The sequence below is a fragment of the Bubalus kerabau genome, chromosome 1 (assembly GCF_029407905.1).
Source record: "Bubalus kerabau isolate K-KA32 ecotype Philippines breed swamp buffalo chromosome 1, PCC_UOA_SB_1v2, whole genome shotgun sequence".
NCBI lineage: Eukaryota > Metazoa > Chordata > Mammalia > Artiodactyla > Bovidae > Bubalus > Bubalus kerabau.
Window position 1 is genome coordinate 177793144 of NC_073624.1, and position 16298 is coordinate 177809441.

The 16298-nt window shown below is 40.7% G+C and overlaps 2 protein-coding genes across 2 annotated transcripts; both read right to left on the reverse strand.

Moving 5' to 3' along the window:
- Positions 1-2612: 2612 nt before the first annotated feature.
- On the reverse strand, positions 2613-3569 carry LOC129624501 (olfactory receptor 7A17-like). The gene has a single exon (XM_055542510.1). The coding sequence runs from the start codon at positions 3543-3545 to the stop codon at positions 2613-2615; it is 933 nt and encodes a 310-aa protein (XP_055398485.1). The 5' UTR covers positions 3546-3569.
- A 5089-nt stretch (positions 3570-8658) lies between these two features.
- LOC129619748 (olfactory receptor 7A17-like) lies at positions 8659-9582 on the reverse strand. Its single transcript, XM_055535099.1, has one exon. It carries the CDS (start codon positions 9580-9582, stop codon positions 8659-8661), a length of 924 nt encoding a protein of 307 aa, XP_055391074.1.
- Between the last annotated feature and the right edge of the window lie 6716 nt (positions 9583-16298).

The window sequence follows — 16298 nt, forward strand, 5'->3', positions numbered from 1 at the left end:
GATAATTCATTATTAGGGTCTAGAAACACGAGAGGTATCTGTATGTTGATTTTGTATCTCATAGTTTCATGAAATTTATTTATTAGTTCAAAAAGTTCTTTGTTAGAATTTTTAAATAAATAAATATATATATAGTATCATTTTATCTGTAAATGCTGCTGCTGCTAAGTCGCTTCAGTTGTGTCCAACTCTGTGTGATCCCATAGACGGCAGCCCACCAGGCTCCCCTGTCCCTGGGATTCTCCAGGCAAGAACACTGGAATGGGTTGCCATTTCCTTTTCCAATGCATGAAAGTGAAAAGTGAAATAGTGACAGTTTTACTTCTTCCTTTCTAATTTGGACTCTTTTATTACATTTTATTGTCTAATTATGGTGGCTAGGATTTCCAATACTATGTTGAATGAAAGTGGCCTGAGTGAGCATTCTTTTCTTTTTTTTGATCTTAGAGGAAAGGTTTTCATCTTCTCACCACTGGGTATAATGTTATCTGTGGACTTGTATATATAGCCTATATTATGTGGTGATATGCTTCCTCTGTACGCATTCTGTTGAGGGCTTTTATCATAAACAAACATTCAGTTCAGTTCAGTCGCTCAATCGTGTCCGACTCTTCGCGACCCCATGAATCACAGCACGCCAGGCCTCCCTGTCCATCACCAACTTCCGGAGTTCACTCAGACTCACGCCATCGAGCCAGTGATGCCATCCAGCCATCTCATCCTCTGTCGTCCCCTTCTCCTCCTGCCCCCAATCCCTCCAAGCATCAGAGTCTTTTACAATGAGTCAACTCTTCGCATGAGGTGGCCAAAGTACTGGAGTTTCACCTTTAGCATTATTCCTTCCAAAGAAATCCCAGGGCTGATATCCTTCAGAATGGACTGGTTGGATCTCCTTGCAGTCCAAGGGACTCTCAAGAGTCTTCTCCAACACCACAGTTCAAAAGCATCAGTGCTTCAGCACTCAGCCTTCTTCACAGTCCAACTCTCACATCCATACATGATCACAGGAAATTGCCTTGACTAGACAGACCTTTGTTGGCAAAGTAATGTCTCTGCTTTTGAATATGCTATCTAGGTTGGTCATAACTTTCCTTCCAAGGAGTAAGCGTCTTTTAATTTCAGTGATTTTGGAGCCCCCCAAAATAAAGTCTGACACTATTTCCACTGTTTCCTCATCTATTTGCCATGAAGTGATGGGGCCAGATGCCATGATCTTCGTTTTCTGAATGTTGAGCTTTAAGCCAACTTTCTCACTCTCCTCTTTCACTTTCATCAAGAGGCTTTTTAGTTCCTTTTCACTTTCTGCCATAAGGGTGGTGTCATCTGCATAGCTGAGGTTATTGATATTTCTCCCAGTAATCTTGATTCCAGCTTGTGCTTCTTCCAGTCCAGTGTTTCTCATGATGTACTCTGCATATAAGTTAAATAAGCAGGGTGACACTATACAGCATTGATGAACTCCTTTTCCTATTTGCAACAAGTCTGTTGTTCCATGTCCAGTTCTAACTGTTCCTTCCTGACCTGCATACAGATTTCTCAAGAGGCAGGTCAGGTGGTCTGGTATTCCCATCTCTTTCAGAATTTTCCACAGTTTATTGTGATCCACAGAGTCAAATACTTTGGCATAGTCAATAAAGCAGAAATAGATGTTTTTCTGGAACTCTCTTGCTTTTTCCATGATCCAGCAGATGTTGGCAATTTGATCTCTAATTCCTCTGCCTTTTCTAAAACCAGCTTGAACATCTGGAAGTTTACAGTTCACGTATTGCTGAAGCCTGGCTTGGAGAATTTTGAGCATTACTTTACTAGCATGTGAGATGAGTGCAATTGTGTGGTAGTTTGAGCATTCTTTGGCATTGCCTTTCTTTGGGATTGGAATGAAAACTGACCTTTTCCAGTCCTGTGGCCACTGCTGAGTTTTCCAAATTTGCTGGCATATTGAGTGCAGCACTTTCACAGCATCATCTTTCAGGATTTGAAATAGCTCAACTGGAATTCCATCACTTGCACTAGCTTTGTTCATAGTGATGCTTTCTAAGGACCACTTGACTTCACATTCCAGGATGTCTGGCTCTAGGTCAGTGATCACACCATTGTGATTATCTGGGTCATGAAATCTTTTTTGTATAGTTCTTCTGTGTATTCTTGACACGTCTTCTTAATATCTTCTGCTTCTGTTAGGTCCATAGCATTTCTGTCCGTTATCGAGCCCATCTTTGCATGAAATGTTCCCTTGGTATCTCTAATTTTCTTGAAGAGATGTCTAGTCTTTCCCATTCTGTTGTTTTCCTCTATTTCTTTGCATTGATCGCTGAGCAAGGCTTTCTTATCTCTTCTTTCTATTCTTTGGAACTCTGCATTCGGATGCTTATATAGAGAGATTTACAGCTGACTACACACTCATGGGGAGCACAATAGAAGTTGGTACAATTCCCCAGTATATAATTTCATTTGGTAATAAAATGTAGAGGCCTTGAATTGAAAAAAATGAAAATTTGGGGAAGTAAGTAGAAGGATCAAGTTCTACTTGAGCAACCTGATCAAAGAATTGGGCTCTGAGGTTTTGAGCCCTAAAATCACAGGTATTTCTTCAGCCCCAAGAAAAATGGTCCTTATATAGCTGCCATCCCAACGATCATTTTCAGAGCCCTCTTTATGTCTTTATTCCTCAGACTGTAGATGAAGGGGTTCAGCATGGGTGTGACCACAGTGTACATCACCGAGGAAACAGCACCTGATTGTGAGCTGTGAGTAGCAGCAGAGCTAAGATATACTCCCAGGACTGTACAGTAGAATAAAGAGACAACTGAGAGGTGAGAGGCACAGGTAGAAAATGCTTTATACTTCCCCCGAGCAGATGAAATTCCTAGTATAGAGGAAACTACCTTAGAATATGAGTAAAGTATTCCAGTGAGGGAAATGCCACCATACACCCCAGTTGCAAAATACATCAACAAGTCATTAAGAAAAGTGTCAGAACAAGCAAGTTGAACCACTTGATTAACTTCACAGAAAAAGTGGGGGATTTCCAAGTCTGTACAGAAAGCTAGCCACAACACCATTATGCTTTGTATCAAGGAATTCAGAGCACTCATGATCCAGGAGAGCAGAACCAGCAGGCCACAGACCCGGGGTTTCATGATGACTGTGTAGTGGAGGGGGTGGCAGATGGCCACAAAGCGGTCATAGGCCATCACGGTCAAGAGGAACACGTCCAATGTCGCAAAAAGTATGAAAAAATGCATCTGGATGATGCAGCCTTCATAGGTTATTACTTTGTTCTGTGTCCTTATGTTCTTCAACATCTTTGGGATGGTGGTGGAGATAAAGCAGATGTCTACAAAGGACAGATTGGAGAGAAAGAAGTACATGGGGGTGTGGAGGTGGGAGTCTGAGCTCACAGCCAGGATGATGAGCAGGTTTCCAATCACAGTGATCAGGTACATGGAGAGAAAAAGTCCAAATATGAGCGGCTGCAGTTCTGGTTCATTTGATAATCCCAGGAGAATAAATTCTGAAATTGGTGTCTCATTTCTGGGTTCCATGTGATGCAAATGACTTCCTGGAAACAAAAAATAGCATGACTAGTTTTTCAAAAATTGGCATTGCAAACATAGGTGAACTCTAACATTTATATTTTGCATTCAAAAAATATTCATGACTTTGTATAGAAATTTCCCCTTCAATCCAATCTCTGTGCCATCTCAAAATAGGAAAGCCTATCTTACAGTCAGCTTTTTCCCCCAGTGGTCAGGTATTCTACATTTGTAATGAGGGATTTTGTCATGCATTTGAGGGAATACAAATTTAAGACCTACCAAATTCTGGAGAAAGAGGAGAGGGTGCTGAGAGACAACAGGTCATGTAGTTCAATGGTGGAGAAAACATATAAGGAAAAAATTTAAAAACTCATACAAATGATCATATGTTGACAAGTGCTGTAAAGGAAAATAGATCAAATATAAAGAAGAGAGTTGATGAGGGTATTATTTTTTACTGGGTGTTCAGGTAGCCTGGAAAACATTTGATCAGAGACTTCAAGAAAGAGAAAGAAGGAGACATGAGTCTCTCTGGGTAGAAGTGTGTGCTAGTCAGAGGGAACAGCTGTGTTTCAAAACAACCGACTTTCTGACTTCCTTCTCTCCCAGTGACTCCCCACTGTGAAACAAGCCCCAAATTCCACAGCTTCAAATCCTAGCCTTGACTCTCCGTGACTGAACCACCATTTCAGCCTTGTGCTGCCTTCACTCACATCAATCTCATGAGTATTCAACTTGAGTCACAGCTTCACTTGATGCCACAGGCTCAAGACTCAGAGCTGATATGCACCTCCTTAGAGAATCAACCACTCTATTTGGAATTTCCACCCCTCCCTATCTCCAAAACACCATCTTCTTTTTTCAGATCATTTCTTTCATGAATTCTTCTCTTTTTAAAACATGTGCACAGAAAACAGGGAATTTCACTTACAGTCATTTAGCTACAGGGTTATCATTATGAGGTTTTAATTAATTCTGCATCTGTTATTCTCTGCTAGACTATACGTGCCATACTCTTCAACCCCTTAGATTTTGTTTAGTTGTGAGCAGTACCTGAATAAATACATACTGCATGAAGGAATGAAAAAGACATGTTCTCACAGAAATCACCAAAAAGGACCAGGGAAACATTAACATAGTTTTAAAAGACATGCTGGAGAAACATTTCCCATATTCTGAGATTCACACCTATTGGAGGTTCAGACTATGTAGCTTGTAAGAATAAAATAGGGTAGAAAAAATAAAATGCAAAATTAAAATGTCAGACTGCATCAAATACAGTAGGATTTTTCTGATTCTCTTTGTTCAGATGCCTGTGTTTGTGTATGCTCATGCCCATGCATGCAGGTATGGTTGGATCACATATAAAAGGCATGTCTTAGCTGGGACAGAGTCAAAAAAGTTTCTTACCCACTGCAATAAATGCAAGAAGACACTGGTAAGAGACCAGTCCCTGCCAAGGGAGAAGGAGTATAAATTGAGGCCAAGGCAAGAGCAGGTTGCAGAAGGACCAGACGGCAGTGTGGGGCTGAAGTGACCTCAGACTCAAGGGCCCACACACTGACTGCACTTCTATTCCTCCAGTGCCTCACTACAGTGTCCACATGAGGCCCTTCGTCAATTCTTTATTCCATATTTATTCCTGTGTAGCTGTCCACACTTATTTTCATATGGTGCAGTAGTGAATGAGACTTTCCCTTGTATTGCTTTTCTTTCTTTTTTAAAAATATTTTATTTATTTAACTTTGGTTGTGTTGGGTCTACATTGCTGTGCGGACTTTGCTCTAGATGCAATGAGCAGGGACTACTCTCTAGTTGTGGTGCGGCTTTCTCGTTGCTGTGACTTCCCGTTGCAGAGTCCAGGCTCTAGGGTGTGTGGGCTTGAGTAGTTGCACCTCCTGGGCTCTAGATCACGGGCTCAATAGTTGTGGTGAACAGGCTTAGTTGCTCCACAACATGTGGGATCTTCCTGGATCAGGGATTGGACCATGTCTCCTACACTGGCAGGTGGATTCTTCACTACTGGGCCAGTACGTAAGTCCCCTATCACTTTTCTTAAGTGGCATTTTTGTTATTCCTGTGCTCTGATTTCTTTTTTTGGTGGCAAACCCCTTGGTCACAGTCTACTTCTGTACTTTTGTCCCACCTGTGTTAAACTCCTCATAATGTACCCTACAAAATCCTATAAACACCACAGAACATATCCCTTCCTTCATGTCATTTGTATCTGATGACACTTTGCAATATATGCATTTATTTTATTCTGAAATATTTCTCCATTAAAACATTAGATCCAAATAATCAGTGACGTCACCTGTTTTATACATTCTGTTGTCTTCATAGAGGTATGAATAAAATTACAGGGGAAATGATAGAGCAAAAAAGAAAGGAACAATAACTCTCAAATGCCAGTATAGTAAACAATGTGCATAGACAATATGTAATAGAAAAGCAAATGATTAATCACCCCCCCCAAATATATTCAGCCTCCCAGGTAACAAGCCTAATGAAAAATTAAGCCTTTTAGCATAATGTGACTCTGTATACTAAATTCAATTTTTTCAAGTGAATACTCAATGTGAGAAAAGATTCTATGAAATGTGTGTCTTAAGAACTGTAAGCTTCTGGGTAGTAGCTATTCCATTGATCTGGATCTTCTTTATGAATATAAAACATGCTCAAATATACCCCATCTCAAAAATCAAAAATAAATACATAAGATGTCATCACTTCACTGCAAGCCACTCTTGACCAAATAGTATGTTTCCCTACTCTCTTAAACTGCAAATCTCCTTGGAAATGTTCAAATTTTACTGACACCACTGTGCCTGCCATTTCTTCTTGAGTCTCCCCTAACTAGGTTTCCATCCCCATCACATAATTATCAACAATTCTTGAATTGCTGAATGCAATAGGCACTTGTCTTTTTTACATATTAAACAAATTGATTATAAATTATTAAGACAACCTTGGCTCTGGACCAGCAGTTTGGGCTTTCAGGTGACTTCAGGTAAATGTTTTTGGGTTTCATGCTCTCTGACTTTCTCCTGCTGGGCTTTCAGACTCACCCAGATAGGAAGTCTGAGAGGAAGGTCTCTGTGTGGAAGTCTAAATTCCTCCTGAAGGGTTGATGGTGGAGACTGAAGCTCTGAATCCAGACAGGAAAGAAGGAAAGAGTGAAGCGTGGGTCTCTGAACCATACTTAAGAATCCAAATGCAAAACCATGCCCCATTCAGCTCAAGGTGGAGCTACTCAGACACTGCAGCAGTGGAGATATTTATAGCTCTGTGTATTTGCTTTATCTGCTCATTATACATGTTCAGCACATTTTCCACTATTACCTCAATCTTCAAACACATCATTTCCTCAGGGGAACTTGTCTGGACAGAATGGAATTTTTTCAGCTGATTGGTCATTCCCAGGAGACCACGTTAGAAGTCAAGTGTATCCCATTCTTACTACTACTCCATGAACACGCCTGTATCCCAGAGTTGTAACAATGAAACTTTTTGCAACCGTGAGTCAAAGTGTCCTCCAAATCTAAGTCTGAGGAACCTGTCTGGACTAGGTCCCTTGGTTTCAAAAGCACTGTCTTGTGATGGGGAATGCAGCTCTTGATATCTCCGGAAAATTATTATTTCCTCCTCCATAATGGATAGAGCTGTGTTCCTTTGCTATGAAACCAAGGTAAAATAATCCCTGACTTCAAAACGCTTTTGACACATCAATTAGGTGTTTTCTGTTTTAACACAAGTAAAAAGCTAGGATTTAATCCTTTAATCATAAAAAAACTTGGTAATGATAAGAGATCCACATGGATCTTTTAATGCACAATGGACTGAGCTTAGCATCTTATATCTGTTGTCTCATTTGTTACTTTGCAACAGAACATCTTATGAGGATGTACAATTATAAGCCACATTCTAAATCTGTAAAATTGTGGTTCAGAAGGGTGAGGTGATTAAACTGATTATCAGGGAAATGCAAATCAAAACCACAATGAGGTACCATCTCACACCGGTCAGAATGGCTGCTATCCAAAAATCTACAAACAATATATGCTGGAGAGGGTGTGGAGAAAAGGGAACCCTCTTACACTGTTGGTGGGAATGCAAACTAGTACAGCCACTATGGAGAACAGTGTGGAGATTCCTTAAAAAACTGGAAATAGAACTGCCTTATGACCCAGCAATCCCACTGCTGGGCATACACATTGAGGAAACCAGAAGGGAAAGAGACACATGTACCCCAGTGTTCATCACTGCAGTGTTTATAATAGCCAGGACATGGAAGCAACTGAGATGTCCATCAGCAGACAAATGGCTAAGAAAGCAGTGGTACATATACACAATGGAGTATTACTCAGCCATTAAAAAGAATGCATTTGAATCAGTTCTAATGAGGTGGATGAAACTGGAGCCTATTATACAGAGTGAAGTAAGCCAGAAAGAAAAACACCAATACAGTATACTAATGCATATATATGGAATTTATAAAGATGGTAAGAATAACCCTGTACACAAGACAGCAAAAGAGACACTGATGTATAGAACAGTCTTTTGGACTCTGTGGGAGAGGGAGAGGGTGGGATGATTTGGGAGAATGGCATTGAAACATGTATTATATCATATATGAAATGAGTCGCCAGTCCAGGTTCGATGCATGATACTGGATGCTTGGGGCTGGTGCACTGGGACGACCCAGAGGGATGATATGGGGAGGGAGGAGGGAGGAGGGTTCAGGATGGGGAACACATGTATACCTGTGGCGGATTCATTTTGATATATGGCAAAACCATTCAATATTGTAAAGTTAAAAAATAAAATAAATAATTAAATTAAAAAAAAAAGATATTATTCTTAAGAAATTCACACAGACTCAAGAAATAAAAGGGACTTTGCAAATATTTCTGATATGTTTGGAAGAAAATATGTGAAAGCAGGAAAATGAAATAAATGGGAAAGATTAACAAACTGCATTATTTACATATAAACAGAAGTTGAAGTCAAAAAATGTAAAATTAAGGAAGCAATAGAAAAGACAAATTGTATATTTACAGTCTTATGGAAGAATGGCAATTTCTGGATCCGCTTATTAGCCGTAGAAGAGTATGTCCTTTTATCGCTCAATGAATCTTTTCAGAGCCTCTTTTATGTCTTTATTCCGAAGACTGTAGATGAAGGGGTTCAGCATCGGGGTGACCACAGTGTACATCACTGAGGCTATTGCACTTGAGTGTGAGTTGTGGGCATCAGCAGGGTTAAGGTACACTCCTAGGATTGTACAATAAAATAAGGAGACAACTGAGAGGTGAGATGCACAGGTGGAAAATGCTCTGTACTTCCCCCGAGCCGATGAGATTCCTCGTATGGAGGCAACTATCTTAGAGTAAGAGTAAAGGATACCAATGAAAGGACCACCACTCAGCAGCCCAGCTGCAACATACACCATCATGTCATTAAGAAAGGTGTCAGAACAGGCACTTCGGACTACCTGATTGAGTTCACAGAAAAAGTTGGGGATCTCCGGGACTCTACAGAAGGACAGCCGCAACATCATTAAGATTTGTATCAAGGAATTCAGGGCACTCATCATCCATGACACTAGAACCAGCAGTCCACAGAGCCGGGAGTTCATGATGACTGTGTAGTGCAGGGGGTGGCAGATGGCCACAAACCGGTCATAGGCCATCACAGTCAGGAGGAAGTCATCCAACCCTGCAAAGACTAGTAGAAAGTATATCTGGTTGATGCAGCCTTCATAGGTGATAACTTTGCTCTGCATCTGGATATTCCACATCGTCTTTGGGATGGTGGTAGAGATGAAGCAGATGTCTACAAAGGACAGGTTGGAGAGGAAGAAGTACATGGGGGTGTGGAGGTGGGAGTCTGAGCTGATGGCCAGGATGATGAGCAGGTTTCCAAACACAGTGATCAGGTACATGGTGAGGAAAAGCCCAAATATGAGGGGCTGAAGTTCTGGTTCATTTGATAGTCCAAGAAGAAGAAATTCTGAAATATGTGTATCATTCTCTGGCTCCATGTGGTAGAGGGAATGACCTGGAATTAAATCCCCCAAAATGATATGACCACTTTTCACAAAAATGAGCATTACTGGCATAGTCAAATGATACAATTTATATTTTGCAGTCATGAAATCAATGCCTAGAATTTTGGGGTGAAATCTTTCCCCTTCAGGGCATTCCCTGTTCCATGTCTGATTACAAATTCCTGTTCCTTTGCAGCCATTTCCCCAAGAGGTCAGGTATTGCATACTTTTAATGAGATTTCTGTCAATCCTTTGGGGCTCATAAATTGAGTACTTACCAGCTTCAAGGCAAGAGGTAGAGTGTGCTGAGAGACAAAAGTTCCTATAATTGGATGATGGAAAAATAATGTTAGCAAATATAAAATCATATAACATGTTAAATGGTGACAGGTAAAATGAAGAAAAAGGGGGCATAAGGGAGAGAGGCTGGGGTATTATTCTTTACTGGGTGTTCAGGTAGGCTGGCAAAGTAGGTAACATTTGAACAGAGATCTCAAGGAAGAGAGGCCTGCCTGGTAGAAGGAATGGCCGGTGCAAAGGCCCTGAAGGAGGCACCTGTTTCAGGTATTCAGGCTCCAAAGAAGCCAGTTTTCCAAGGGGAAGATACAAGAGGGAGGGTGATGAGAGAGGGGGCCAGAGGATGCTAAGGAATGAAGTGACCCTCCTGCTGCTACTCAACCTTAAGGTACTGCTGCTGCTGCTGCTAAGTAGCTTCAGTTGTGTCCGACTCTGTGCGACCCCATAGACAGCAGCCCACCAGGCTCCCCCATCCCTGGAATTCTCCAGGCAAGAACACTGGAGTGGGTTGCCATTTCCTTTTTCAATACATGAAAGTGAAAAGTGAAAGTAAAGTCGCTCAGTCACGTCTGACTTGTAGTGACGCCATGGACTGCAGCCTACCAGGCTCCTCCATCCATGGGATTTTCCAGGCAAGAGTACTGGAGTGGGGAGCCATCGCCTTCTCTGACCTAAGATACAGGGAGTCCCTAATTCACAAGCTGTTCTTTGCACCTTATTAATTATATTTCCAAGGAATCCTGAGCACAAAAATCAATCCACTTTTTGTTTTCATATTTGGCTGACATTTTGTCATCTGTATTTTCAGGGGAACATTTTGGTGTAGACCAGTTCATGTATCCTTCCTTTGAGGACTCTCATGGCCTACAACACACACACACAACACTGTGGTGGGGCTATTCTTCTCTCTGTGACTTGTATTTAATCCCACGTCTTTTTTCCCTGCTAGACTGTGAGAACCTTGACACATGGAGCAATGTTATACACATTCACTACCTTTTCCCTACCCCAATCTGAGCAGATTTAGTGGGAAACTGTAACTAATTCAATATATATTGCATGGACTTGAAAGAATATGGCCTCACAAAAATTGCTGCTAATAAAAGACAATAAGAGATAGAAAAGATGCAAGGGAATACTAGAATAGGCATGGAGAACAAGCAAGAGGAATGTTTTCATATTCTCAGATTAGGTCCCATTGGGGGTTTGAACTATGGTTTGCAAAAATTAAATAGAAAATAATAAATGAAACACACAAAAAGTATCAGAGTGTATTGTAACTAGTAAGGATACACACAAAATCATTTCTGACCCTCTTTGCTCAGTCATATGCATGGGTAGGTACCTGTCTGTGTGTGTATATGTGTGTTTGTCTATGTTTGTCTATACAGACATGCCAGTGTGCATGTGCAGTTGTGGAGTCACGTCTGATTCTTTGCAATCAACCCAGGATCAGGATGTGAAAGGCGTATCTTACTTTGGGACTTAGTCAAAAAGTCTGAAGTGCACTGCAGTAAAGGCAAGAAAACTTTTAAAAGGGCAGTTCCTGCTAATGAGGGAAAATCAATATGAATAAAGAGCCCAACAGAGGAGCCAGGTTTCAGAGAGAAGAGGCAGCTGTTTGGGTGCTGAAGTACCTTGGATTCAAGGGAGCACAGACCACTGGACCTTTATTGCTCCACTTGCTTCATCATGTCATCAGTGTCAGGTCCCTGATCTAGTTTTTAATCCTGTACCTATTCCTATTTATTTACCACACTAGTTTTCATATGGTCCAATAGTGAATGAGGTTGGCCTTTCTCTTATTTTTCTCTATGTAATTCTTCTTTGTTACTCTTGGGATGTAAATTTTTTTTTTTCCTTTTGGACACATCCAGTAGGCTTCCTTTTTGACACTAGTCCGGGTTCTGCTCCTTATACCTTGTGCAAAGTTCTCCCCAGCTCATACTCTGTAATATACTGTGTTTGCCGCAACTGTCTGTCTCCATTCTTCAGATGGATTATCCCTGAGGATGTTATGTTATTCATGCATTTATTTTATTGTGTTCTGTTTTCTCGATTATAATATCCACATGAGCAAGAATCTCCTCTGCTTGGTTCACATTTTTGTTTTCATAAATGTGTGCACACATACAGAAAAAAGTGGAAAATGAGGTGGAAACAAAACTAGGTAAATATGGCAGTATCAAAAATAATTAAGTGAAATATAATTAAAGTCTGGCAGGCAGATTCTTTACCACTGTGCCACCTGAAAATCCACTAATAAAGTACTTATAAATAAATTAGCCAACCAACAAAGAGACATGTCCAAGTCTTGGCTCTGAACTAGTCTCCTGAGAATCTCTTGTGACCTTGGGTAAAACTTTTCATCTTCCCTTGTCTCTGAATCTTACCTGAAGTATCTGTGAGTCCTTAGACCCACCTAGTTAGGTTCTTTGAAAGGAAGATCTTGTGTGGAAGTCTGAATTCCTTAAAGATGGTTTATGATGGAGTCTGAAGCTGTGTTCTCAGACAAGACAGCAAGAGGAACTAAAGCCCCTTTGCAGATGCAGGACTCCAAAAGCAATGAGCATGTCTCCTCTACTCTGAGGCGGCAGAAGCAGAAGGACTGCAGCATGTGAGATATTTATGGATGCCTAGATTTGGTCATTAGGGACATTTCCCTCTTGTTACTCCATCCTTAAGCACGTGATTTCTCCCAGCGAACTGGTCTAGAGAGAAGTTTCTCGTAATGATTTTCTGTTCCCCAGAGACCAAGTTAGAAGTCAGGTGAATCCTGTTTATACTAGTCCTTCTCCACGACTCTTCTTTTTTTTTTTTTAATTTTATTTTATTTTTAAACTTTACATAACTGTATTAGATTTGCCAAATATCAAAATGAATCCGCCACAGGTATACATGTGTTCCCCATCCTGAACCCTCCTCCCTCCTCCCTCCCCATTCCATCCCTCTGGGTCGTCCCAGTGCACCAGCCCCAAGCATCCAGTATCGTGCATGGACCATGACTCTTCTGCCTTCTAGAGTTCCAAACTTCTAGCACAGTTATCCCAAGTTTTCCCTTCCACACTGACTTTGGGGTCTTCTTGAAATAACCCTATTGTCACATATTTTGGTGTCTTGTCTTTCTGGTGCAGGTTCCAAGGGTTGACACATAAAATGTACTGCACAAACCTATCGTCTTTAAGGAAAAAGTGAAATCGCTCAGTCGTGCCCAACTCTCCGTGACCCCCATGGACTGTAGTCTGCCAGGCTCCTCTGTCCATGGGATTTCCCAGGCAAGAATACTGGAGTGGGTTGCCATTTCTTTCTCCAGGGGATCTTACCAGTCCAGGGATTGAACCTGGGTCTCCCGCACTGCAGGCAGACTCTTTACCATCTTGAGTCACCAGGAAAAGATCCCTGTAAATGTAAAATCCAGCTCATTTGTGGGTTACTATGCTGGGGGTGGGGTTTTTGAAGAAACTACTTCTCTGCCTCTTCTGCCATGTTGATGTGGTCCTATTATCCTTTGTTTTGGAGCAGATGTTCAGCTGGGGCTTCCCTGATAGCTCAGCTGGTAAAGAATCTGTCTGCAATGCAGGAGACACCAGTTTGATTCCAGGGTCAGGAAGATCCCCTAGGAAAGGGATAGGCTATCCATTCCAGTATTCATGGGCTTCCCTGGTGGCTCAGATGGTAAAGAATCTTCCTCGAATGCAGGAGACCTCGGTTTGACTCTGTGTTGAGAAGATCCTTTGTAGAAGGGCATGCAACCAGCTTCAGTATTCTTGCCTGGAGTATCCCCATGGACAGAGAAGCCTGGCAGGTTACATTCCATGGGGGTCACAAAGAGTTGGACACAACTGAGAGACTAAGCACAGCACAGCAGCACAAATATTCAGCTAGTTTTCTGAGGAAATTAATCCACATGTAGCTGTAGATTTGGCATGTCCATGGGTTGTGGTGAGTTTAGGATCTTTCTATGCTTCAATTTTGTACTGCCACCCCAACATTTGATATTAGCCCAACAAGACTCATTTAAAGCTTTTGACGCCCAAACTATAAAAGCATATATTTTCTTATTTTAAGCAACTTATTTGGCATTATTTTACAACAGCAACATGAATCTAATATAGACATTTATTCAATAAAATTTGTTTACAAGAATTGATTTTAAACTTCTCAATTTATTCATTAGCTAGCTGACCTTGGATAAGGCATTTTATGTGGAAAAGCGTATGTAGGAAAAAAAATCATTTAAATCAATTTGAAGATATTCCACTTCATTAGCTGATACAATGAACTCCTCATTACATAATTGTAAATATTGCCTGACCAAGATGCCTTGTGATATTATCGTAGAAAACGAACCCATTATGCAAGTTGAGGTCACCTATTGTACTTTAAAATTTTGTGTTTATAGTTCTACATTCTTATGCTTCATGATAATTCAAATGTTCAACCTTTTTTTGGGTCTCTACAGTGTACAGGCTCTTTGTTGTGGTGTGCAAGCTTCTCTATTTGCTGTGCATGAACTCGAGAGCAAGCAATCTCAGAAGTTGTTGCTTGTAGGTTTCTCTAGTTGTAGCATGTGGGCTCTAGTTGTGCATGGGTTTAGTTGTCCCGTGGTATGTGGTATCTTACTTTCCTGACTAGGGATTGAACCCATGTCCCCTGCATTGAAAGGCGGATTCTTAACCACCTGATCACCAGTGAACTCCCAAAATATTCATTGTTTTCATTTCTATTTCCCTCAGGTTTCCTTTTAACACAGAGGAATTAATAATTGTGTCCACGTGTGTATATGTATGTGTATGATTGTGTTTATTTGAAAGAAAAATGTATACAAGCACACAGATAATCAGATACAACATTTACCCTTGTGTTCTTTGGACTGAAAAATGAACTTCTACACCTTTCATTTATTTTTCAGAGCATCCATATGAAGTTTCGTTTAGCATCCCCCACAATACGTTCAGAAATATGCAAACTGAGGCTCAAGGAACTGAAATTTCTCATAATTATATAACAAAGCATTTAAAGATATGCTTTAAATTATACTATCAAATTACACAGAAGTGGAAACGTGCAATATGCTCTTTAATTTTTGTATAACTCCTTTAATTTATCAAATTGTACACTCTAAGTATGCAGTATTTTTGTGTGCAATTATACTCTGATTGGAAAAGGCAATGGCTCCCCACTCCAGTACTCTTGCCTGGAAAATCCCATGGATAGAGGAGCCTGGTAGGCTGCATTCCATGGGGTCACTAAGAGTTGGACACGACTGAGCGACTTCACTTTCACTTTTCACTTTCATGCATTGGACAAGGAAATGGCAACCCACTGCAGTATTCTTGCCTGGAGATCCCAGGGATGGGGGAGCCTGGTGGGCTGCCGTCTATGGGGTTGCACAGAGTTGGACACAACTGAAGTGACTTAGCAGCAGCAGCAGCATACTCTGATTATTTAATTAAATTTAAAGAATTCAGTGGTGTATGGCTAAGGGTAGGATGTAAGCATTGGTAGCTGGTTCTCATTTAACAAAGGTAGGAGATATGTCATCTAACAGGGAAGAAAGCCAAGTATTATTTATGGGTGTAGGAACAGTGGAACTAAATTTAAGTTATTTGCATGGTAAACTCGTTCTTTTCTGTAAATATATGACTAGTCTTAACAGAACTATAGTAAACTGAAGATAAATTGATTCAAGACAGAAAAGCACTACAGCCTTACTAACATCATGGATGAGCCTTAAAAACACAGTATAGAGACTGACAGCTGACTACACACTAATGAGCTACACAAAGAAATCAATACAACTTCCCAGCATAAAACTTCATTGGAAAGTAAGGATATTATGGTACCCAAATTGACATAGAATGGCTTGTTATGCAGCAACAGCTAACTGATACAATAATCCAAATGAACAGAACTGAGAGCAATTATAATAACCTACAGCATTTTTTTTGGGGGGGGGTATGGTCTTATATTTGAGGAGAACATCCATGGCCATTCCATTACCCAAGCTTATTTCAGGTAACTATAGTTACAAGTGACTATTTTATAGGAAACTAGGAGAGGTGGACAGACATGCCTGCTGTAACAGAAAAACTGGTGAATCTGAATCATATGACTGCACAGGCTGTCAACCTCTCTTGTGGATCATCCTCTGATCATGAGGAAAGAAGAGACTCCTGAGTTTGAAAGACATGGGAAATGGATGAATTGATGTTGTTCACTCACCATCTTTGTGTACTTGTGACACATCAGGAAAGAGGAGATATTTCATAAAACAACAGAAAGAGTCATGTTAGTAGGTAGCATTAGAAGTTTTCAAGCACAAACAGGACAAAAAAAAAAAGTGACAAAACGTAAAATACAGTAACCAACCCTTCACCTCAATTAATAAAACCTCTCACTTGTGGGGAGAC